This window comes from Nannospalax galili, unplaced genomic scaffold (genome assembly GCF_000622305.1).
Source record: "Nannospalax galili isolate Female #2095 unplaced genomic scaffold, S.galili_v1.0 scaffold991, whole genome shotgun sequence".
NCBI lineage: Eukaryota > Metazoa > Chordata > Mammalia > Rodentia > Spalacidae > Nannospalax > Nannospalax galili.
Genome location: NW_008330314.1, coordinates 254,088 through 278,087, shown reverse-complemented (window position 1 = coordinate 278,087; position 24,000 = coordinate 254,088). Strand labels below are relative to the sequence as shown.

Genomic DNA, 24,000 nt, shown 5'->3' with positions numbered 1-24,000 from the left:
GAAGAAAAAAAAACTTCTCATTTCTGAGATATTCAAGCATTTTGATACTTTTTAAAATCATATGTCTGCTGAAATTTAAGAAAGCATAAAAGTGAACTGTTTTCTCTCATTAAATATTAACTTTGCTCTCCATGGAAAAGTCATTTGTCCCAGGTGAATTCTCCTCCTTAAAGTAATGACTAATTGCCAATCATAAGGACTGAAATCTTTTTAAAGTGGGTAGTTTTTGCAATAACCTAAATACCACCCTCTATATACTTCAGTACAATTTATCATATTTTAGGTCCAAAGATGTAAAACATATTTTGCTTAAAGGAAGTTATCATCAAAATGAATGGCACCCTGTTGATTTTCTAATCAATGCAAAGTCTCAGCATGTGACTTCTCCTTTATGATGCGCTCACTCAAAACAAAAGGACTCATGGAATCAAAACTCAAAAACTTTTCAGGGTCCTCCAGATTTAGGTTTGTGTGTTACAGTTGGGGTCCCATTGTCATGCCTCCCATACTTGAAATAATTATTTCAGAATAAATATTTATATGAACAAATAAGCCCTTAGTTCTTATGTAATGATCCACTTGGCAAAGACAAACTGACTTCTTGCCTGGGAATCTGCATACGGTCTACCTCTCCTAGTAGGAACAAGAAAACCCCAAGTGGTTTGCCTTTGCCCTGGTAGCTCCCTTCTTTCTTCCTTATTATTCTTGGCAGTATTCTCTAACGACTTCCTTCAGAGTCCATGATATTTGCAACTTAAATTTAAACATTTACATTTTAACATAGTTATTAAAAAAAAAACAGAATTTCATTTCATGACCCTTTTGTAATTTAATGTGAAAATAAAATAGTTAAAACAGGTTTGGGACATTTTATTAGGATTGTGATGCATAGAATTCAAGGAAAGTCAGGCAACCTCTCCAGGAGAATAAATACCTTCCCAGATCAATACAAAATTGGAACATGTCCATTTGAGAATTTGACTCAAGTAGTGCAAAAAGACAAAAACTGGCAAGAACATCTAATTCTAGGAAATTAACTCACTAATTTTATTGCTGCTGGAGGCCAATCAGAGATTTGAGTTAAATAGTACCTATGACTTATGCCTGGAACTAGACTAGACTTACTCATTAAGACAGAAAGTTATTCATTTCACTAATTAATTTCCAGTAAGTAAATGGTTAATTTACTGATTTAGGCTAAAAAAGTTAAGCTAGAAAGGGTGAATAACCCAGTAGAAACTTTTCCTGTTATTACACTTCCCATTTTCAGGAACTTTCTTAGTACAGGTCTGATTCTGCCCCTTACTTAAGTTATCCTTATTCATAGGCAAGGTGGTTTGAATGAGAAATGTCCCCCAAAGGCTCAGATATTTGAACACTTGGTCCTGAGTTGGTGCTGATTGAAGGGGTTATGGAACGTTTAGGACATGGAGCCTTGCTAGAGGAAGTACATTATGGGGGGGGATAGATTATGAGAGTTTATAACCTCATCCCACTTTCAATTTGCTCTCTCTCAATGTTTTCAGTAGAGAATGTGGCCTCTCCGCTTCCTGCTCCAGCCTGCTACTGCCATGCCTCCCCTGCCATTAACAGCTCCTCCTCTGAAACCATGAGTCAAAATAAATCCTGTCTTTTCTAAGTGGCTTTTGGTCACGGCATTTCATCACAACTACAACAACAAAATGATTAACAAAACAGGCTTATCTGTTCATTAACTCATTCACTTAAAAATCAACAAACAAATATACTAGAGCACCTCTTACCTGCCAGGCCCTCTAGATATCTTTTGCCCATGTCACCTTACTTTTTGTGTTCCTTCTAGCCCTCTCACATGCCCCTCATCCTCACACCAACCCTACTCTCAAACCCTAGTTACAGGGAACATTAGCAGATCAGAAAACAGGAGCATTTCATTCTGGCATATGTTTCCAGAGTCACCCACCTGACCACCACAGCACGGCCATGGTTTCCATATAATCGCATACAAATTTTGACAAAGGTTCCCACTATTGCTGAGGCTGTTTATTCACCTTTCAACCCATCATCATGCCGAGGGAAACATGGCATTTGTGTCCTGAAGTAAATGTTCTTTCAAATTTTGATGAACTTGATTTTATTTGACATTCATATAGCTGGGCTCATATGTGAATACTGGGCATATTTAACAAATCCATTCACTTGGGACATTCTTTAAATTGTCTGACAAAAAATAATGTGCTAAACTGAGGTCCCTCTGTCCTGCACCCATTCCTGCAGCCAAAGTCTTGGTACAGGTCTTTCATCTTTTGGATTCATAAATCCACACTCTTTCCAAATTCGTTCTTCATTACTTCCAGTCCATCGTCCATATTGGTGCCCTGATAAAAGGCAAACAGAATATGAATTTGATCTCATCTCATCTTTGTTTAAATTCCTCAGAAGCATCATAGCTCTTCGAAGAAAGTCCAAACACCTCCAGGAAAGTGCTCAAGACATTGCCTTGTGTGGCTCAGTTCTGCTTCTCACCCTTATTCTGTCTCCATCCTGACCTACATTAACACAAGTGCAGAAAATACTGATGGCTGCTGACTTTCTCCAAATCCCAGTTTGAATATTAATAGTTCCTCTTCTGGCAAAACTTCTTGGTTCTCAGAAGTAGATCTGTTACTCTCTTCCCTCTGATCTCTGGCAATTCTGCCTGTCTCTATGTTAATACATTTTCACTATCTCTAAGCTGAGAACTTGTGGACAAATTCCATAATTGTATCACAGTCATTCATTCTCTCTCTCTCTCTCTCTCTCTCTCTCTCTCTCTCTCTCTATGCTAATGGGTGGATACACCTGTGTATGCATGTTTGAAGGTCAGCAGACAGCTTCTACTGTCATTTTTCAGGTACCATCCATCTTTTCTTTTTTAAACAGGGCCTCTTACTGAGCAAGAATTTGCTAAGTAGGCTAGGCTGGCTGGCCAGTGAGGCTCAAAGTATGGTTCATCTCCTGCCTCTCCAGCATCGGAATTACAAGTGCGCACCATCACGTCAGGCTGTTGCTTCACAGGGTCTTACAAACTTGCCCAGTTGATATTACTTCATTAACTGAATATCTGAGGCAGCAATGAAACTGTTATAAGTTTACCTTTCTAGGACTGATACTGATACTGGACCTATTTTAGGTCAGGGGGGATTATCGATAAAAGAGAAAAATATATTAGCTTGTTCAATTACCATTGGTAAGGTTTTTTAAAGGACACTTCTGGTGGGATTAATTTCCAGACTAGGATAGCAGCTATAGATCTGCTTATGTATATGATGTGGAGTCATTTCAGGTTGTGGGAAACAAAATAATTTCATCATCTTTAGGGAACTTAGAGCTTTCTTTGAATACCAAATTATAAGTTGGATCATTCACAGTAGTGATGCTCTCTCTTGCTTTGGCTCTTCCAACCTTAGTTTATAACATGAAAGATAGATAATCATTGAAATAAAGCTGTTGAGGAGCTATCCAAAGTATCTATTGCCACTCTCGTGGTATATTTGACTAGCTTTCCATATTAAAGAGACACAAACATCCAAGGGACTTCCACTACTTGCACTGTTTTGATGAATTTTAGAAATACAAAATTGAGACGTGCATTTGCACACACAAACTTACTACCTCATTAGAATACTGGCAGAAAACAGATGGCTCACTCACAGGACTTGATGGAAGAGAGTTTAATAAGAAACAGTCTTCAGAAGAATAATCAGTTGTAGGGAAACCAACAATAGAATCTGAAGTGTTAGGAACTAACCACAGTCAGATCATTACTTCCCAAAGCCTAGAGGAGCATGGTGAGGTAGCTGTAGCTAAGGTCGGGGAGTTCTGGACAGGAATCTTGAAAATGGAGGAACAGATCAAACCACTACCTAGCAGAAACAGAGCCAACAATCAGGATGTGTGTTAAGAGTGTCATCTCTTTCTCTCTTCACATTTTTGTCTTCCAATAGTGTCAATCATCAGCTGAAGCCTACCAGAAATTAAAGCACATAAGGAAGGCAGAGAGCTAGAGTAGTAAACAGAGAATGAATGACCCAGTCTTACAAAGGACCTGAAACACTTGACTAGGAAAAAAGGACATCAACAATGAGCAGGTACAAGACAGTAACCTATTTTAGGTTGACTCATTTTAGGGTTCATTCATGCAATGAGGGTTACACAGTACAAGTAGCTAGGAGTTTAGGTCTTCTTTAGTGTCTAAGCCAGGTTAACCATCTGGGGAGGGAAAAATGGGAGACAAGAACACAACATGTCCCCATTCCAGTTTCAAGTAGAACAGTTGTGATCAAATCTGTTTATTATATTAAGTAATATGTAAGACTGCACAAAACAGACTAAAGAAATGTTCCAAGAATAAAAATGAGATGTCCTTGGTCTATCAGCAACTTACAATGTTACTTTAGATAGGAAAGTTAAGTAATCTGTCCCAGTGTTTTCATCTGTAAAATGGAAGTAAAATTGTACATTCTAGAGTAGCGACAGTGTTGAGAAGATCAAATGAGAAAATGGATTTCGGTTTTATTTTTTTTTAAAGTTTAACAAGCTTTACAAATGTCAGGCCCTACCACTTCTGGATACTATCTTACAAAGCTGGTCCCTGGGTATATGCATTGGCCAATCATCACATCCTGTCTTTTTGACTATCTTTCTGTAACACATGGAGCACTTCACTCAACTCCAACTGAAACATCACACACAAAGGAAAGATAAGGGGTGAGAAAATCCAAATGCGTTGGCAATACCTCTGCATGTTAAAAAGAGAGAACTAGATTCATGCTGAAATTTCGGTGGTGCATAACTCCTCGTTCCATAGGTTCTATTAACTTCAAAGGGAGCTTCGTGCATGTAAATGATTATATTTATTGGATGCGCCAACTCCTTCTTATCCTCTGGGCACAATTAGAAATATCATAGAAAAATGAATGTCAGAGACTTGGATACATATTTGATATTCTATGGGAAATTTCCCATCGTTACAGATGTTAAAAATCCTGCTCAACAATCCAGTTATGAATTTGTAGTATTCCCGTCTTTTATATCCTTGGAGTTATTTTTTTCTGTAGTTTTAGAATACTCTTCCGACAATAAAAAGGAAAAAAATATTCTCTTTAGGTCGATATATATTGGTGATAAACTCTTGGCTGCTGTACACCTTAGTATAGTAATAAAAATTTAGACTGCATAACTCATGACTCTCAAGGAACTGTTAGTGTCTCCCTGAGATTATCCCATTAATACTTACAGCAACTCCATTCCTACTTCAGGTTCACTTTGGGAACTGCTCTCAGAGTCAGTGTCTAGGAACTAAAGTCCAGGATGCTCAGTTTAATATCACATCCACTAAACCACCCTGTAATTTCAGAGTTTATTATAAATTCCAGCCATTATCAATACTCTTGTTAGGTAGTGAGGTTTCTCTGGTGGAATAGCCACAATCAATGAAAACCCCTTGGTGCATACGGAGCCCTGTGGTTATTACTGCAATCTGTTGTTTACTCACTTTAAATTCAGGAGTCTAATGGCTCATAATGGAAGTGTCTCTAAGACTGACTGTGACAAATAACTTAATGTCCCCATTCTGTTCTATCAGTAAATATAAGGATCTTGCAAATGTTAGGGATGTGTGGCTTCAGCAATAATGGGTGTTTGATCAAAATCATCTAATAGGACATGTTAAATATTCAACTGTACATTCTTTCAAAGTGGCAAATGGAGAAAAGGAAGAAGCCTCTCAAATTAAGCATTTAGAACTACTATGAGAGAATGCTATAATTAAACTACAGAAGAAATCTGTACTGGAAATGTACCCACATGTCATGGGTGGATTGAAAGATACAAATATTTTTTAATAATATTTTGATAAGCAACGAGTTACAAACAATCCAGTGCAACTAGTCTTATAGACAAATACAATCATATCAAAATAATTTGGATCCATTTTGAATTGTTTGTAAGAAACAAACAAGAGTCTAACTTTAGTAAATATTTATAGAGCAAAACAATCTAAATTTTTTAAAACAATGAAATTTCTAGTGAATATGTGTGTAAGTAGGTTTATTTTAAAAGGGAAAGTCCGACTCCCAGTGTCATAACCAATTAAATTCTCCAGGTAATGACCCCATTTGCATAGCGAGCTGAACCCACAAGTGGGAATTTTAATGCGTACACCACCTGAGTACAGTAATTGAGAGTGACACAACTTGAACTAGTTTTGTGCTTACCCCACTGAAAATTCTACTCAGATTATTTTGAATGTCAAGCTACAAGTCAAATTTCAACATGATGGATTTGTTCTTTTTTAAGCACTGAGTTTGAATAAAAGAAATGCATTGCATATCCTTGCTTGAACTAATCTGTATTTCTGTTTCTCCCCATTGCTTCGTTTTCTTCAGTGATTGGAATTTAATTTTGTTCATTAATTTGTGAATAATTAGATAAAATAGTGCCCTCAGCAGCTAAATTGCTTTCACATTGCAAATTTAATGTACTTTTATCAGAATATGCACTATATAGTTAAGCTGGCATAATAGTTTACTAAAATGTAATTGTGTAAACATGCTCAATTATTCCTTCTGGTGATCTAACAAAATCTAATATAATATGTATTCTGGGGTATTTCACTTGCCTTTCACTTCAATGCCACAAAACCAGTTTCTGCAGAGCTGATCAGAGATGCCTTGTCATCTGAAGGGGTTACTTTTAAGACATTCTCCTTATCTCTCAGGCACGATTCATGTCCTTGAAAAGAACTGTGCACTCGGATTGAGGGATCATATGATGTCCACATTAAATTATATAATAAAGGTGATTTTAAAACTCTAAGAGTCTGGCACATGATGAACTGTGCTCTTAGGTTTTGAGCTGACATTTCAAAACTTCTTTTGTTTCACTCTGAAATTGCTTTCGGTGCTGTTTGTAGGTGTTAGACACCACTCTGCCACATCTGTAATTGGCATAGCATCCAGCAGACAGGCTCTGTACATCTTTACACTGCAACCTACCAAGTTAAGAAATGTATTGGTTCAATATAAAACAGCAGGCTGTTTTTAGACATAGTTACTAGTGCACAAGCTTTAATATGGCTTGGCTTCATCCTATAATGAGATCTTTTGGCTCCCTGCTCAACAGGCTTTTATTCCTTTGCAAAAGGCTATGAACTATGTCAAGTGGATCAGCGGCTTTTGTACACCCTCTTTCTTGGCTTTGGAATGTAATTCCTTTGCTTCTGCCCCTTTATGCATCAGACAGAACTTAAGAACCGTTTCAATTTTTCAAGCTAAACTTAGAATGTGTTTGAATTTGCTTCTCACTGTTTTTTTTTTTTTTTTTAATAATTATATTCTCAACTAAATCTCACAAAAGGGCCTGCCTAGAAGTGAGTAACTAACTGAAGACCTACACTGCTTTGTCTTTAACGGATGTATCAGTACCCTGGTGGCTGATATATCAGAGGATGGTTTTCCTAAAAAGATTTCTTCCTGGCTACTGCCCAAGTAAATGAATGAATCTCTTTATTATTTGTCAAATAACTAAGAGGAGGCATTCAGATATAAATAGTGGACAAACAGCAGAACTCCAGCTGTCATTCACTGCTCAACTGGAAGACACATAACTACTTATTTCATGATTAGCTGCTTCAGAGCTTTGGTTGTGGTCCTAGTGGAAAATGTTGCTTTGTTTCTTTTTGGTGAAGAACAGGATGGGACAGGTTTCCACATTGAGGGTCTCTGCTTTTCACCTGGGATCTGGTCACGACTTTAAATTTCACTTTCCAGATTGGCTACTGACTTCATAAAATTTGATCTTATGTGTAGTTTTTTTAAGTCACGATCTTTTAAAGAAAAGGGAACTGCCATTATTTAGTAGGAATTTTGCAATGGGAAGATATGTAGTGAATTTAGTTGCCAGTGATCACTTCTGCTAAACTAACTTCCATAGCAGGGCTGCAGCACAATGGTATTCCATTTCCCAACTTCTATTTTAACCTAAACCGCTAATAATCATCTTAAATAATTAAGCAAACAACAGAAACCTCACTGCTGTTGCTAAGGGTTTTTTCTCTTGGGATTTGTCAAATGTCTTCCTTCAGTTCAAACTTCTTATGCTGATATCACTTCCTTGAGGTTCCTCCTATCAAATCAAACACAGAGAAAACACTCCCACAGGTGAACACTGAAAGGACTCCCTTGCAGTACCAATCCTTGATTAAAACCATAGATGTGTAGCAGAACTAAGGAATATCTTAACCACTGTTAAAAAAATTGGTATGCTATTGCATTAGTACAAAAGGAAGAGGAGAACGATATTTGATGACATTTTATTTTGTTTTTCAGATTAAATGAATCAATCCTATGTACCTATTAATCAAGAATAACTGGGAGTAAGTAAGGTCTTGAATAGTCTTAAATTAAAAATAATCTTACTAGTAGTATATTAATCTTACTAAGACTACAATTGCTAATATTAATCTTACTAAGACTACCATTGCTAATAAACAATTGATTAGGAAGATGGGTAAGCCTAATCATTAGGTTGTACTGAAGAAGGAAGGTTAAATGGTCCCTGGACTCCAGCCTTCGCTTTGTTTGGTAGTGACATCTAGTGTGTAGAAATTTAGAATCTAGGACAATTGATTGAGTCTGTGCAGATAAAGAATGGGAAGTTATTATATAAGGTGCCCTTGGTTACTCCTTGAACTGCTCTGACGACACCAGACACCAACTGTTCAAGGGAGGAAAACGGTGGTAACTGACCCACTATGAGGACACAAGAACAGTTATTTTTCTAAACAAGAATACTTCTTATAAAGCCAGGTGTGGTGGAGCACACCTTTAATCCAAGAACTTCGGAGGGAGAGACAGGGAATATCTCTGAGATCTAGGCCAGCCTAGTCTACGTAGAAAGTTCCAGGCCAGCTAGGGCTATAGGAAGACGCTGTCTCAAAACAACAACAACAAAAATTTTTAAAAAGACTACTCATAAATAGTTACACTGTTGTTTTCATTAAATACTAACTCCAGAACATCTTTAAACAGTTGTCAGTGATCATCGTAGGTGGACAGACTTCTAGTAAAATATTTTATAAAATTCTACTAAATAAAACACACAATTTCATAAATCTTAATATTTTTTTGCTTGCTGTTCGGTGTCAGCATATGCGAAAGTGTTTCTTTAATTTTGTAAATTGAGATTTAATTCCCTAAGAAAAATAAATGAAATCAATGTACTGAAAAACAGAAAATGAGCAGATGTGGTGGCTCAGTTCTAGCACCTGAGAGGCTATACCGGAGGACTACTGTGAGTTTGAGGTTGACCTGGGTTACATAGTGAGGTACAGGCCGGCCCAGACTACTGTATGAGATCTTTTCGAAAGAAGAGACTTTTAACCACTGAGCAATCTCTCCAACCTCTCAAGAAATTTTTTTGAAAGAAGAAACTCTTTATCAAGAGATAAAACTCATGTATGCCATGAGGATTTGGGCCTTCCACCCAGAGGAATCAGCAATTTTAAGTTAAGGGAACAAGTTTTCATTTTTAGAAAGCTCTTTCTTCTAGGGACCAGAGATGTGGCTAAGTTGGCAGGGTGCTTGACTAGCATGTACCATGCCCTGGATTTGATCCCCAGCACTGCATAAACCCAGCATGGTGGCATACAGTTGTAATCTCAGCACCCAGGAGGTAGAGACAGGAGGATCAGAAGTTCAAGGTTATCTTTGGCTACATATTGAGTTTGAGCCCAGCCTGGGCTACATGAGACCCTATTGAGAGAGGAACAGGAGGGAAGGAAGGAAGAAAAGGATGGAGGGAAGGAAGGAAGGAGGGAAGGAGGGAAGGAAGGAAGAAGGAAGGAAGGAGGAAGGAAGGAAGAAGGGAAGGAGGGAAGGAGGAAGGAAGGAAAGAAGGAGGGAGGGAGGGAGGGAGGAAGGAAGGAAGGAGGAAGGAGGGAGAGTGGGAGGGAGGGAGGAAGGTAGGAAGAAAGGGAGGGAGGAAGGATAGCAAAAGGGGAAAAGGGAAGGACGGAACAAGAGAGGGAGGGAAGGAGAAGGAAGGATGACAGAAAGTGAGAAAAAAGGACCTTGTATTTTTACACAGTGTGGATTTTTAAAAGAACACTGTATTTTGATATCATAGGCCAAATGCAATTTGAGAACAATATGTTCAATATGTTCCTTAGTTTATTAGTGGGCCTGAGTCTCATGATTTAAACAAAGAAATTGGGAAAGTTTTTAGAAATATAAATATGTAAAGAAAAAAATCAGGTTTTAAATTATAGTTGAATTCATTTAAATATAAATCAGTGACTATATCAATTAGATATGAACGTATGTTATGGGGGGGGGCTGGAGGGATGGCTCAGCAGTCAAGAGTGCTGACTGCTTTTTCAGAGAACCCGGGTTTGATTCCGGGCATCCACAAGCCGCTCATAATCCTCTGTAACTCCAGTTCCAAGGGAATCCAAAGCCCTCTTCTGACCTCCGGCATGACACGGGTGCACTTACCTATATGCAGGCAATACACGCATACACATAAAATAAAAATAGTAAATAAAATATTTTTTTAAAAAAGAGAGTACGTTATGCTATGGTAAAGAAGTCAGTTTTTTTTTTTTTATTTTAGAATGTTCAGGATAATCCATCTCCAGTTTGAAAATACTCCACATTTAAAAGGAGACCGAATATCTAACCATACAGTGTAGCATTTAGTTTTAATGGCCACAGATTGCAAAAAAAACATTTGACATACAGAAATTCTAAGATCTATTGAAACTATTTTCACATTTGCCTATTTTTCTTTTGCATTATACAAGATGCTTAAAGGGATGACTGCTGAAACAGACAGCTGAAGAAAACACACACGTTTGGAAACAGAATTCTGGCATCTCCACTGATGCTTGCTATTACAGAGAAACATTGCAATGTGCTAATATTTTCATTGCAATCATAGCAAAATATACTTAAACATCACACAAACCTCTGAGTACAAAAGTCTAACAGGATAACAAATCAAATATTCTAATAACTCCAGGTCAGGAGGCGGCTTATCTGTGAACAAATGTTCTTCTTATATCCTAAGACATAAGCAAAAGTTAATTTGGGGTATATGGAAATATTAAGATTCTGGTTATATTTGATGTAGTAAATGACAATTATTCTTTACAAGAGGAAGAAAATCATTGTATACTAACACATCATTTCAACACTGCATTTTAAAGTGTATGTGTATATATATATATTGCACTGGAAATATTTGTATTTGTTTTAAAAAGAATACTTTAAAATAATTATTTAATTACAGACTAGGCTTCATCTCAGAGGAAGAATATGACATGCTCAAGTTAAAACACTAACCCAAATACACTTTCAAGACATCTATAATGAATGATATTGAATGAATATACATTACAAATCTGGAGAGATAAAACTCATGGGCTGGAGGGAGAGAGAGAGCGGGAGAGACAGAGAAGAGAGAGAGAGGGAGAGAGAGAGACAGAAGAGAAGAGGAGAGGAGAGGGAGAGAGAAAGAAAGAAAATTAAAATTTACTGTTCTGCGCTGACTGGATCACTACATAATTAACCTCATCACAGACTTCCTTCTTTATACTTTAGAATCTTTATAACCTGCCTTTTTTGCTTAATTTAACACAAATTGTAATAACAAAATCTGGTCACAGTCCTGGACATCTGGGCTCCTCCTGGACTGAAGGGAAAAGTACAATCCAAGAATCACCATGCTTTTGAAATATAACCATGACTGAGAAGCCAACCAGATCAAACAGACCCCACTTCCCCCAAGAACTGAATCACTCAAGCTTTAAGAAAGCCTTGGAATAAACAAAAATCAGAATACTGGGATTTTTTATTTGAAAAAAAATTAGTTTAAATGAAGTGTATTAAAAAGTGTTCTACATTTTGTGTAAAATATAGCTGTTAATAAGGTATTATGTTCTCATCAATGTTTTATAACATTTAAATTATGTGTAGAAAAATGAGTATTTCCATCGTTTGACAAAAGCTGTATTGATGCATCTGAAGAGAAAGTAAAATGAAGGCATAGTCTTTCTCGAAGGACACAGACCGCTCAGGCTGTCCACCTTAAATGCTGTTCTACATCCAAGTAATTCATTCCACTAAAAGATGAATCAGTCATCTTAAGCCCCACCTCCAGCCCCTCATTCTCTCCTAGCCGTACTCAATATCCTAGGAGTTCTCTCCTGTTTGTTCCTATGGCCTATTTATCTCCTTTACAGTCCTAATGCCAGCATGTCTCAAAGCATGGCTCATTCTTTACAGACCTTGTCCTCCTCTATTAGGCTGCATGATGCTATGGATTAGATCAGGATGGTGTTCTGTGGTGGTGCAGTCTGACAAGTTTGGAAGGTGGAGAAGATTGCACAGAAGAGACAGACAGAAAGTGCCCATGACTGTGTGGGACTGATGCCCCAAGCTTACTTGGAATCAAAGAATACTTACTTTTAACCTTTAATAGATAAACATCAGCAATAAGTGGTCTGGTTTCAATACCTACTGAGAAGTAATATATTTAGAGCAAAGAGCTCCAAAGAATGATTAGAAACAACAGAAGTATCAATCGAATGGAGACACTTAAATTTTAGGGTGCGTATGTCAAAATGTCTTTCAGTTATTATAACCTACTGATAAGCTTCAAAATGAGTTAGTTAAAACTTCACATATTGAACACAGAGATTGAGAGAAAAGAGCTTTCAGAGATACTTAAAAATACCGAGTTAACAGTGTAAATACTGAGTTGTGCCATGAGATCTCGCCACATGCTTTTCTTCCCCTTATAAGAAAAATTATAAAATGTTCTCCAGTTTTACCAAAAATGAAAGATAAATATTTATGAGGGAAAACAGATTCCACAGCATTCCATACAAATTTCCAGACAGTCTGAGGATTCACAACAGGCATCCATGATGCCACAGTCCATGTCACAAGGGCAGTTACAGTCATCCCCCATCTCGTCACCACAGCAGCAGCAGCAGGCTTCCGAGGTGCAGATGCCACATGAAGCTTGTCCCAGGACAATATTGCAGAGTGTCAGGAATTCACAGAACAAGCATGCCAGGATACAGTGGACACAACAGTCTTCATTTTCAGGTGCAAGGAGATCATATAGTGAGAAAAAGAGGGGACACAAAATATACATGTCATCAAGAGACTGGGTAAGAATGGATCTAAGTCGCAACTCAAAAGAGAAATGGCTTTACACTTTTGTTGTTGTTTGTGAATCACATACACAAAAAGGAGCTCAAAATAAATTCTAGATGAGTGATCTTTAGATACTGCACTAAGTAAGTTGTAATTGTGCGTAGGTCTGTAATTGTATATATGTGTTGGATTATCATTCTGACACACTTTTAACTTTAAAAAAAAATACTGAGAATTTCATACATGCATGTAAGATGTTTTTATCAAATCCACACCCATTCCCTCCCCTCCAACTCCTCCCATATCTCTCCATCATAGCCGGGCATGTCTGTGAGTTCAGGGGATGTCTGTGAGGCAGGTGGATGTCTGTGAGTTCAAGGCTAGCCTGGTCTACCCAGTGAGTTCCAGCCCAGCTGGGGCTACAGTGAGACCCTGTCTCAAAAAGACAAAAACAAAACAAAACAAAAAACCCCAGCTTTTTCCTGACAACTTTGTAAACTCTTTTTTTTATGGGGCTTTTTGTTACATTCCCCTGTCTAAAGAGGTAACCCTAAAATCTTTTAGAGATTGGATAAGAGCTCCCAAATACTTTTGGCATTTTGATCTTTGGAACAGAGTATGTTGCTAAGAGGCCCAAGGACATTTTGACTTTTAGCCAAGAAACTGGCTGCTTTTCTTTGGGGTCTTTTTACCCTAACTGCCTAGCCAATTCCTACCTCCTATTCTTAGCACACCATCCTCTGAAGAGGTTATCCAAATTGCCGATGGGAAATTGGGACACAGACTGTTCTAGCTTCTTCCATGCTGAACAAGGACACAGGGTGAGGCAACTGGAGTACCCCTTCAGGGGGGTCTATCTAAAAGCCTCCCAAAATTCATAACTCTTAACTGTAGGGAAAAAAGAAAGTCCTTGACTGGTGCCTAGGAGATGTAAAGGAGGAGTAAAGGCATCCAGTCACTATTACTAGATTTACCTACTTCTAGCAAAAAGAATAGCAAACACCAACAATAACAAGTACCGTGGCTTTACCAATCCTCTGGTGGCAAGTGCATCCTCTCTGTGTTTCCTGATATCTCCCTAAACAACAACACTCACCATGTGTCATAAACTGACAGAAAGGTGAGAGGTCAAACAGATCACAATCTAATAAGATTATAAAACATTATAAAATTCTTGTTTTTAAAAATTTGGGGCAAGGGCCGGCATGATAGCACGTGAATTTGATCCCAGCCCTTGGGAGATAGAGATTACAGAGGCAGGTGGATCTCTGGGAGATCAAGCTAGCCTGGTCTACATATCAAGTTCCAGGCCAACTGGAGCTATAGCAAGACCCTGTCTCAAAAAGGCAAAACAAGCCAAAAACCAGTAAGCATTGTGGGAGACTCAATGGAATGAGGTGAAATCCACAGCCCTCAGGAGAGAAAGCAAAGAAAATGGCATGACACTTCTGATTAAGTAGCTGGCTGCTGCACACAGGATGCACTGATAAGTAATAAGTTTGGGCGGTTGCTTTATATAGGGAGGGAAATATACCACTGATGCAGAAATAGCATTTTCTGTCTTTAAAAATCAAGACATTTGGTATTGTAGGAAAAGAGATATTTTCATCACCTTCACTTAAAATACTTATTTTAAATATGCATATTTTACAAAACACTGTCCTAAGATATGTACCAATATGATGTATTTTAATTTTAATAATATTTCTAGAAAGCAGTACTGGTACGATCCTTACTTTACCAATGCAGAGAATGAGCTGCAGCATGTTTAGGAAGCTTCACTGACAACAGAGTCAGTGAGCGTGGAAGCCAGGACTAACAACGAAAGATTCTGCCCCTGGATCTGGGCTCTAATTCAGCAGGCTAAGCATACACTGCCAATGTAGTGGGTCATTGGAAAGTCGGTTATAAATTCTAAAACTTCCAACTGATTGTTGATTTTTATCATCTAGCTTTGTTTTAGCATTAACTCATTCCTTTCCTTTCTAAAAATTACTTAGAGCTTCAGTTTTAATGAAGAATTGACAGTCAATGTGAACCCTCAAGTCAACATTAAGTTGGGTAATTGATAAATTGCTAGTCATATTATATTGTTGACGTGTATTGAAGAGAGCAGACATCCTAGAGAGACGATGCTTTATTTAAAGAAATGAATCTGCCAATGCAAAGCATAGACCTACAGGTGTAAAATGAACAAGAGCAGCAGAGACAATATAAAAGAGCTCCAGAGGTAAAACAGGAGGTCAGACACGTTCCGAAGATGAAGCTCCTTACATAAAGATTAAAATCTGGGGCTGGAGAGTTAGCTCGCTGGTGACAGAGGAACTGGGTTTGGTCTCCAGCACCCACATGGTGGCTAATAAATATTAACTCCAGTTCCAGGGGATTCAACACCTTCTACTGGCCTCCACAAGCATTGTACACATGTGGTACACTTACATACATGCATGCAGGCAAAACAGTCATACATATAAAAAAATAAAAATTTTTAATCAACATTTATAAAAAGTAGATATTACCTTAAAAATATAGATTTTACATAGTTTACTACAGACACACTTAGAAATAAATGAGAAAAACCCCAAAACACTCTGGACTACTCTAAAAAATTTTATCAGCAAGCACCTAAAGAAGCTACAAAGTAAAACACATTTTAAAGATGACAGTGATATTAGACAACATCTATCTATAGAAATGAACTCATTTTCTATACCTAATAGAGAAATAAAAGAATGGATCCCTAAATTCTATCACATCAATTATACTCAGATATTTATTCCTTGCCAAAAAGATTTTTGTTTTATATTTTCAAAGTTGTAACCACATAACGAAAAAGCTCTCATAAAAGAAAAAACAAATAGCTGTCATAGTTTCTATGTTCACCACTGCCAAGAGCATTCAAAGATCTTCAAGGCATTAAGATTGGGAATTATGAGACAAAAAAAGATTATAAGAATGATCATTCCAGTGTGGGAGCACGTGCCAGCAATGCCAGCACTCGGTAGTTGGAGACAGGAGAATCAGGAGTTCAAGGTAAGTCTTAGCTAGACAGCAAATTCCAGGCTAGCATGGGCTATAGAAGATCCTATCTCAAAACAAGAAAAGGAATAGCAATCGTCAGGTATGACAGCATATGCACGTATCATGCCAGTAGTTAGGAAGCCGAGGCAGGAGTATCAGGGGCATCTTGGGTTTGAGGCCAGCCTGGCTACATAGAGAAATTCTATAACAAACAAACAAACAACAATCAAACAACAATAAAAAAATTCAAGAAGACTTTAATCGAGAAATAAACATTGAAAAAGATGAGTTCTCTGCATGAATGTGGATCACTGTCAGAAATGCCCCACCCCCCCATCCTTGAGGTTTTCAGTTTTATGGTTTTATTCAGTCATGATCTGTAATTTTTGCCAAAACTGTTTAACCTTTGAGAAGCCAAGTGGGTTCTGGGAAGGATGCCGACCCTAAATTGGGCCAGGCAGAGTTGCGTCATTCAGTGTCCTGAGTGGAGATCCCAGTGCAAGACTAGCAGCTACTGTAAATTAGCAAAAAACAAAGCGATACAGCAGAGGCCAGGGAGCTAAGGAGAAAGCATGAAGGGAAATCTTATCCTGACCTTTGATTTAAAAAGCAACAACAAACCAAACCAAACCACACCACTCTTAGGAATTACTGCAGACACAGTCCCAAGCCAAGTTCATCACTTTAAGCTTCTGCAGCTGCCTCATCTGAAGAACTTACAGTTCTACCCTACCTAAGAACCAGAACCAGCTTAAACAGCACCTTCAAAGCCTGGTGGAAATCACGGTGACAGCTCTCAGGAGGTCTGTTCTGTTTAAAGTGAAACTGAAGGCTCCTTGTTGGAAGATAGCCAGTTTATCACGAACTCACCCCCAAATAGTTTACCTGATAGGTATGTGGCGAAATATACACTATGAACTATTAATACCAGAAGGGCGGTTTGCTAAAGTAAATATTTGATCAAGAGCCATCAAAAAACTATTCAGAGGAAAAACTCGGCCCTACTACAAACAAGCCTTTTAATTATTTCATTTCCTTCTGATAAGATGTGGTATGACAGGTACTCTGAATTTCTTGGAACAGAGACACCTAACAGCTGAAGTGGAATAGAGGAAGGGACAGAGGACAGAGAATTCTGAGAATCACCAACAACCCATTTTTGAGTGAGTGACTTGTGTGCATCTTATCTTGACTAATCTGTAATAAAGTTTCTTAGGACTTAACGTGCTTGAAAATACTTTCTTAACTGAGTAACCAATAAGTAAACTATATTCTGAGAGGGAAAAAAAAAGGTACATTAGCATCCAACAGGCCAATAAAAAGAAATGATGGAACAGAATTTACAGAGTTATATGCCATTAGTAATTTAGCAAACTGTTCTAAGACCAGATCTGACTGTAGTTTTACCATCAAAGGTACAGAATACTCGAGTTGTTTACCACTCTGTTGAGGGGTGGTATGGACCACTCAGGGGCTGAGGCCTGACTGGGCAAGGGCTAACAAAGATATTGCATCACTGCGCTTGGTGTTTCTTAATAGAGAATCAAAAAGCAGGCTGGAAGTAAGTTTGAATTACCCCAAATCACAGCCTGGATGGCTGAGTGTCTAGTCTTTGTAAAAATCCAGCTGGTAGGAACCAGACACAGACATCTCCAGGGAATTCTGGTCCTCAAGTGTATGTGGGTGGGGCATATTTATGAATACTGCACAGTAGCTCAGCGCTAAGTAGCTCCCCGACTCCAGGACTGGGGACTAGACATACAGAATTCCTGGCCCACAGCCCTAGACTGACCTGCTGCCTGAATAAACTACCCTGGAGTCCACTGCCTACACAGAGCCCTCTGGCCCACAGAGGTCCCAATGGCTCTGTGCCATGGCCAGAAAACAGAGGCAACATTTTCCTAGTGGAGAGAAAAGCAAGTTTAGGTCAGGAGGTAAAAAGAAAGTTAAGAGTTATATTTTCCATGCAGACCAGACTTTAAGAAAGTGGACAATCATCTTTATTATCATCACTCTTTGCAACAAATTCAAAAGAATCTTAGAGAAAAAGCAGCCTGTCCTCCCATGCTCCACCATGGGACTCCTCAATAACTTTCCTACGCTACATCCAAATCCTGGAACCCACCCATCCTATGGGAGAGAGATTTGTACTTTATTTAGGTCAGCAGGCAGATAGCCTAGCTTTTGTTTTGTTTTGTTTTGTTATCCTGTTGTCTGAATTGTATGTAGTTGATACATTAAGTATTCCAAATTCTCTAAGATTACATCCAGATCTTCATCTTGATTTAAATATAGCACTGGTTCAAGCATTCCTGTCTAAAGAGGTATGTCTTACAATCTAAGAAGATAACATTTATATCAGATAAAGTTACTGTTTCCCAGCAGTGTGTGTAATGTACACGTGAGTGCAGGTGTGTGCAGGCCACAGAATACATGTGGAAGTCAGAGAACAACCAGTAGCAGCCCTTTTCTCCTTCCACCATGTGGGTTCCAGGGCTTGAACTCAGGTCATCAGGCTTCGGGGCAAGTGCCTTTACCTACTAAAACCACTTCGCCTGCCCAGAATCACTTCTTTAGAACATTTCACATGTAAAATTAAGTCAGTATCTGGGCAAAGAATGGCTAAAAATAGGTGGTGAAAATAATACATTTGTTTACTGACTCATTTCAAAAACAGTTTAAGATAATTTGATAGGATGTTACTGTCCTCGTAGAGTCGTGGTGAAGATTAAATGAGATGCTATGTATAGTGTGTAAGAATTTAACAAGTAGGGACTTGCTGTACGAGTCCTGTGGTGGCTGCGATGATGCTGGTGTCAGAATACAGATTCTAGAAAGACCCCAGATCTCCTCCTAGGTTCCAAGTAGCCTGAATGCCACACCAACATGGGGCCATGCTTCTTGAATCCAACAAGACTTGGAAAAGTCCCTGCTCATAGCTCAAAGACACAAAAAGAGAGAAAACACCAAAACCAACTCAAAGAGAGAGGAACTACAGAAAAGTGAAGCAGATCCAAAAAGCCTTAGTAATCTGTGTCTCGCTACAGAAGATTAAAAAAATAACATTCTAGTTTTTCCATATTTCATTATTATCTATTTATTTTCTAAAAAAAATAAAAGATTGTGCTTTCCTCAAATTCACTCAGTGCTATTTTTAAATTGGCCTGTTGAAATATTTCTAATAAAAGGTTGAATATAAATTTTAGATAATAAAATCCATAATACTTTTCTTAATCAGAAAAGCATGCTTTGGGCTGGAGAGATGGTTCAGCGGGTAAAAGTACTTGCCATCAAGCTTAACAATCTAAGTTTGATTCCCAGGACTCACAGGGTGGAAGGAGAGACTCGATTCCCACAAGTTGACCTCTGACTTCCACAATGTTGGCTATGCACAGTCACATGCACTCAATAATAAGTGTAATAAATATTTTATTAATTTAAAAATTGCTTTTTTCTATAAAGAGCAATGCCCGATAGTCTGTTCAAGTTGATAATAACATTCTTTATGGGCAGTATAAGATAAATGAGACTAAATCCTCCAGTTTTGATGAACATATGCATTTGGATAAAAATCATGGAAAATTCTCTCTTGGACGCTTTTTAATATTTTCCAAACTATATTTATTTCACAGTTCACATTTTGGCTTAGCTCTCATTATTGATGTCTTTGGTTTAAGCATTGTATAAAGCATACTATGAAAGAAATCAGTTTTTTAAATGATATTCTACCCACAATAATGATCCACTATACTGTAACTATGAAGTGATGATGATAATGATGTGTAAATTAACATACTAGCCATATGTGATATGTAGAAACTAACCTATTACAGAGACCCATGGATTTGGCACAGCTGCCTATCAGTGAAGTCTTCATGGCAGGGTAGAGTCCACAAACATACCAAGAGGAGGCTTGAGTCAGCACATAGGCTGAGAATTTCACAGGACTAGAATAAGGCACAGTTCTCAGGCCAGGGTTCAGCAAGAGTCCAAACTGTGCCTTTGCAAGCCAAAGAGTAAAAAGGTCCTCAACAAGGCTATTCTTCCTGCTCCTTCCATGCCTGCAGAGGCAGGACAGCTTATCCAGCAGGAGGCATTGCCTCCCACAAGCAGGCGAGATCTACCTTAGAAAGGGCCCAGGATCTGCTCCCCAGCCCTGACAGAAAAGATAGGCCACAACCAAAGAGGCACAGTGGTCTGACGCACACACCAGGCAGGATGAAGAGCAGCAAGCACAGTGCAAAGCTAGGCAGAACGGGACACCAAAGTGCAATTCAAAGCTGTGCACAGGAGGTAAATCCTATTATTTATGGAATTAATTTGTGAGTCAATGATGGCATTGTTACTTCCTTCACATCTCTCCTTCTCCACCAGTCTTATCTATTAATACCATGTGATTTTTAAAAAGGGACTATCACAAGCCTCAGATGAACAGGAAAGCGTGACACTAAAATTATAAGGTATAAATATCTCCACTTTACTTTAGTACGAAAACAATTCTAGAGCCAAAATAATCTGCAGTCATGTTGTTTGCCAGTACTCTAAATGTGACAAAAGCAGATGGAGGTGGTTTCCCAAACAATAACAGTGTTGTAGTCTTGTGTATTACTTTAAATTCTGGAAAACAAGATAAAAATAAAAACCCTCTCAGCAAGCTGCTTCCCAGTCCCCTCTGCTTCCTCCTGCCTACCCCACAAACAAGCTTTCCCTCAGTCAAAGCTCATTACCTGCTATTACCATTCACACTACAAAGGGAAGTGCTGTAAGTGTCTGGGTGGTGAAAGGTGTTTGTGTTTGGTTGGAACAAGGCTATTAGCAAGAGAGAAAAACATACTTAAGGGCAAAAAAAATCACAGGTGCTTCAGTGAGTGATCACCCTCTGTCCTCAGCAGCGGCCTAGCCAGCAAGTACAACATAGTCAGGAGATCTGTGACTCTGGGAAACTAAGACTGACTTTCCAGTGACAGCTCTGTCACTAATTGTTTGAGTAATCTTTAGCAGGTCATTTGACTCTGTGTTCATAGGTAGACAGAAATGGGAAATAGCTGCTAAGCTCTTTTTAAGCACTAAAATTTTGAAATGTGGTGATAATCTATAACCAATCTATAACCAATAGATTTTTAAGTCTAGTTTAAGGTCTTACTTCTTAGTCTTGAATAGAGCTATTACTAGGTTTAATGCAAGATTCATTTCTCTCTCTCTCTCTCTCTCTCTCTGTACGCAGATGCCAGAAGGTGACATCAGGTATCAGGTGTCCTCTTCTATCAATTTCTACCTTATCCCCTTGAGACAGTCTCTCACTGAATGTGGAGCTCAGAGATTTTTAGGCCATGTTGTTGTCCAGCCAGCCCTGGTGATCCTCTTGTCTCTACCCTCCAATGTGCTGGTGTTACAGGTATATGTAGCCACACTCAGCTTTTTTGCATTGGTGCTTAGGGCCCAACTCAGGTCTCAGGCTTTTTCAACAAGAACTCTTATCCAGTGAGCAGTATCCCCAGTCTTTAATGTAATATCCAAAGCACAATGGAAAGTTATCTAATGCTGAATAAAAATGGATTAGCTTGAGGAGCAGACAGCCATATGGTACAGGAACCATGAAGTGCTTGAGAGTCTCAGGCAGAGATTGCATCAGGGTCCAGAGTGTGGGCTTCATAAAAAGTCTGGGCAATAGTACCATACATACACTGTGTACTCTGGTCCACTGAAGACATGAGTCACATGGTATTAGTCAGAGAAGACTTATGAGATGAGTAAGTAGGAATGGGAAAAAAATACATTCATCAGTTATTCTTGTCCAGTAAGGAACCCAGAGACAAGACCTTGATGGTTACATTCAACAAATCTTCACTGAGCATGGAACTATATGACAAACACTACTCTATGTGCGTAGACAAATCTCAAGAACAGGGAAACCATAGTCACAATAAAATGTGCAACTGTTGTGAGTCAGATAAACCCATAGTGGTAGGGGAGTATTGATAAAGCAAGCTACTGTGTGCATATATATATGTGTGTGTGTGTGTGTATGTAAATATATATATACATATTCCAGACACTGCGTCATAAGCACTTTATAAATACTTATTCATTGAACTCTAATACAATTTTATAAGATAGACGTGATGATTGTCCCCAAAGCACAAATGAATAGAACATTCATTATCCAATTCAGATTTGTAAGAGCTGTGAGGGGTGAGGGGAATGAGCACAGTGTGAAAGAAGTAAGGCGGGGTTCTTGAGTTCTGCCTTGAAGTTCTGTACTTGTGAGCTGAGATAAAAATAAGGAAAGGTTGTTCTGTCCAGGGGGGAAGTTATGCAGTGGAGAAGAGGCAAGGGTCTGTTAGTGTTATGATTGCTTAATATTATTAGAGCTGGACAGATAAGGAAGAGCCCTTTCAATTTTCCATGCCAGAAGCAAGGAGTCATAAGAGTACGTGATCTGAGGGGATGTCACAGGGGACATCACTTTGAGGAGATGCAGGGCATTAGGGTGATATGAGTTGACAAGATACTGGTTGAAGAAACAATGGGGAGAGTCATCTGTAATTTCAAGGCCTCTGGAGCCATCTACTAAGGAAGAAATCTGGACTTGGTATGAAGTTGACTTGCATATGATATATTGTTGTTGATGTAAAGTGTGTTAAGTCTGAAGAAACTCAAATAGAGATGTTAAAGAGGAGCTGGAACCTGGCCAGGAGCTTGGGTAGCAGGTAGATCTGGAGGGAGTGGGAGGGGATACAACTTTCACAATGAATGACATTGTGCAGATTCCCAGGGAGAAAGTACAGGGTGACAGAAGAGATGGAAGACAATAGCAGCATTTGAGGAAAGAACCAAGGAAGAGCTGACAGAGGAGACAGGGAGTTGTGGAATGCTGTCCTTCCAGCCAGGCATGTTTGTGGCTGTGTTGAAATCAGAACAGCTGTGATTGTCCATAGGGGACCCTGACAAGATTGAGTCCACTAACATTCGCTTGTGGAACAGAGGCATATGAGGCAGCTCTGAAGGGTCCATAAACAGTTAATGGTTGAGGAGAGGGGGCATTCTTTAGAAATGTAGCAGCCTTTAAGTTGCCCAAACACATGTAGGCTAAGCTGTCAAACCAGGGTCTTGTAAATAACCCCAATTATACTCACTAGTTCACCAAGCTGGACTAGAATGGAATCATTTCTTTGATGTATTGTGGGTGCTCTATCTGGAATAAATAGACATTTGCTTATGTCTCCACAGTAAAAATCACACCATTAACAGTTAATGGGGTTGAAGAGATGACTCACCAGTTAAGAACACTGGCTGCTCTTGCAGAGGATCTGGGTTGATTCCCTGCACTCACATGGCAGCTAACAACCATCAATCCATAACTCCAGTTCCAGGGGAATCTAACACCCTCTTCTGACCTCTATGGGCACTGCATGACATAGGTGCACTTACAAGCATTCTCATTCATACACATAAAAAAATTTAAAAAAAATCTTTTAAAAAGTGTTAACAGGGAAGAAGAAGCTGGAAAAGGGAGGTGCCTTGAAAGCAAGAGGAAAATATTTAAAAAGGTTATGTCAGGTACTCTGGTCAGGAATGGAAGCCAATAGCTAAGAGATAAGAAGTAACTGGAAAGGGAGGAAACAGAATCTTTCACTGTAAAGGTCCCTTTAAGAATGTTATCTGCCAATAGAACTAGAAATGAAAACTACTAAGGTATGCACAGTTTAGCAAGGAACACATACACACACACACACACACACACACACACACACGCACACATCACCCCATTTCTTGACATAAACTCCTGTGGTTA

General features: G+C 38.7%; 1 protein-coding gene across 3 annotated transcripts in view; it reads right to left on the bottom strand.

The window, feature by feature from the left end:
• Nucleotides 1–2,107: 2,107 nt before the first annotated feature.
• Nucleotides 2,108–24,000, bottom strand: part of Mdfic (MyoD family inhibitor domain containing) — a 101,986-nt gene continuing 80,093 nt past the window's right edge. For 2 of the 3 annotated variants that reach the window (XM_029569045.1, XM_008844390.3), the window contains one exon: nt 10,613–13,121. In XM_029569045.1, the coding sequence (XP_029424905.1) occupies nt 12,874–13,121 (248 nt within the window). In that variant the 3' untranslated portion in view covers nt 10,613–12,873. Of the gene's footprint in view, nt 2,358–10,612; nt 13,122–24,000 lie in introns of those variants that run through there. The other variant, XM_029569043.1, reaches the window with a different exon arrangement.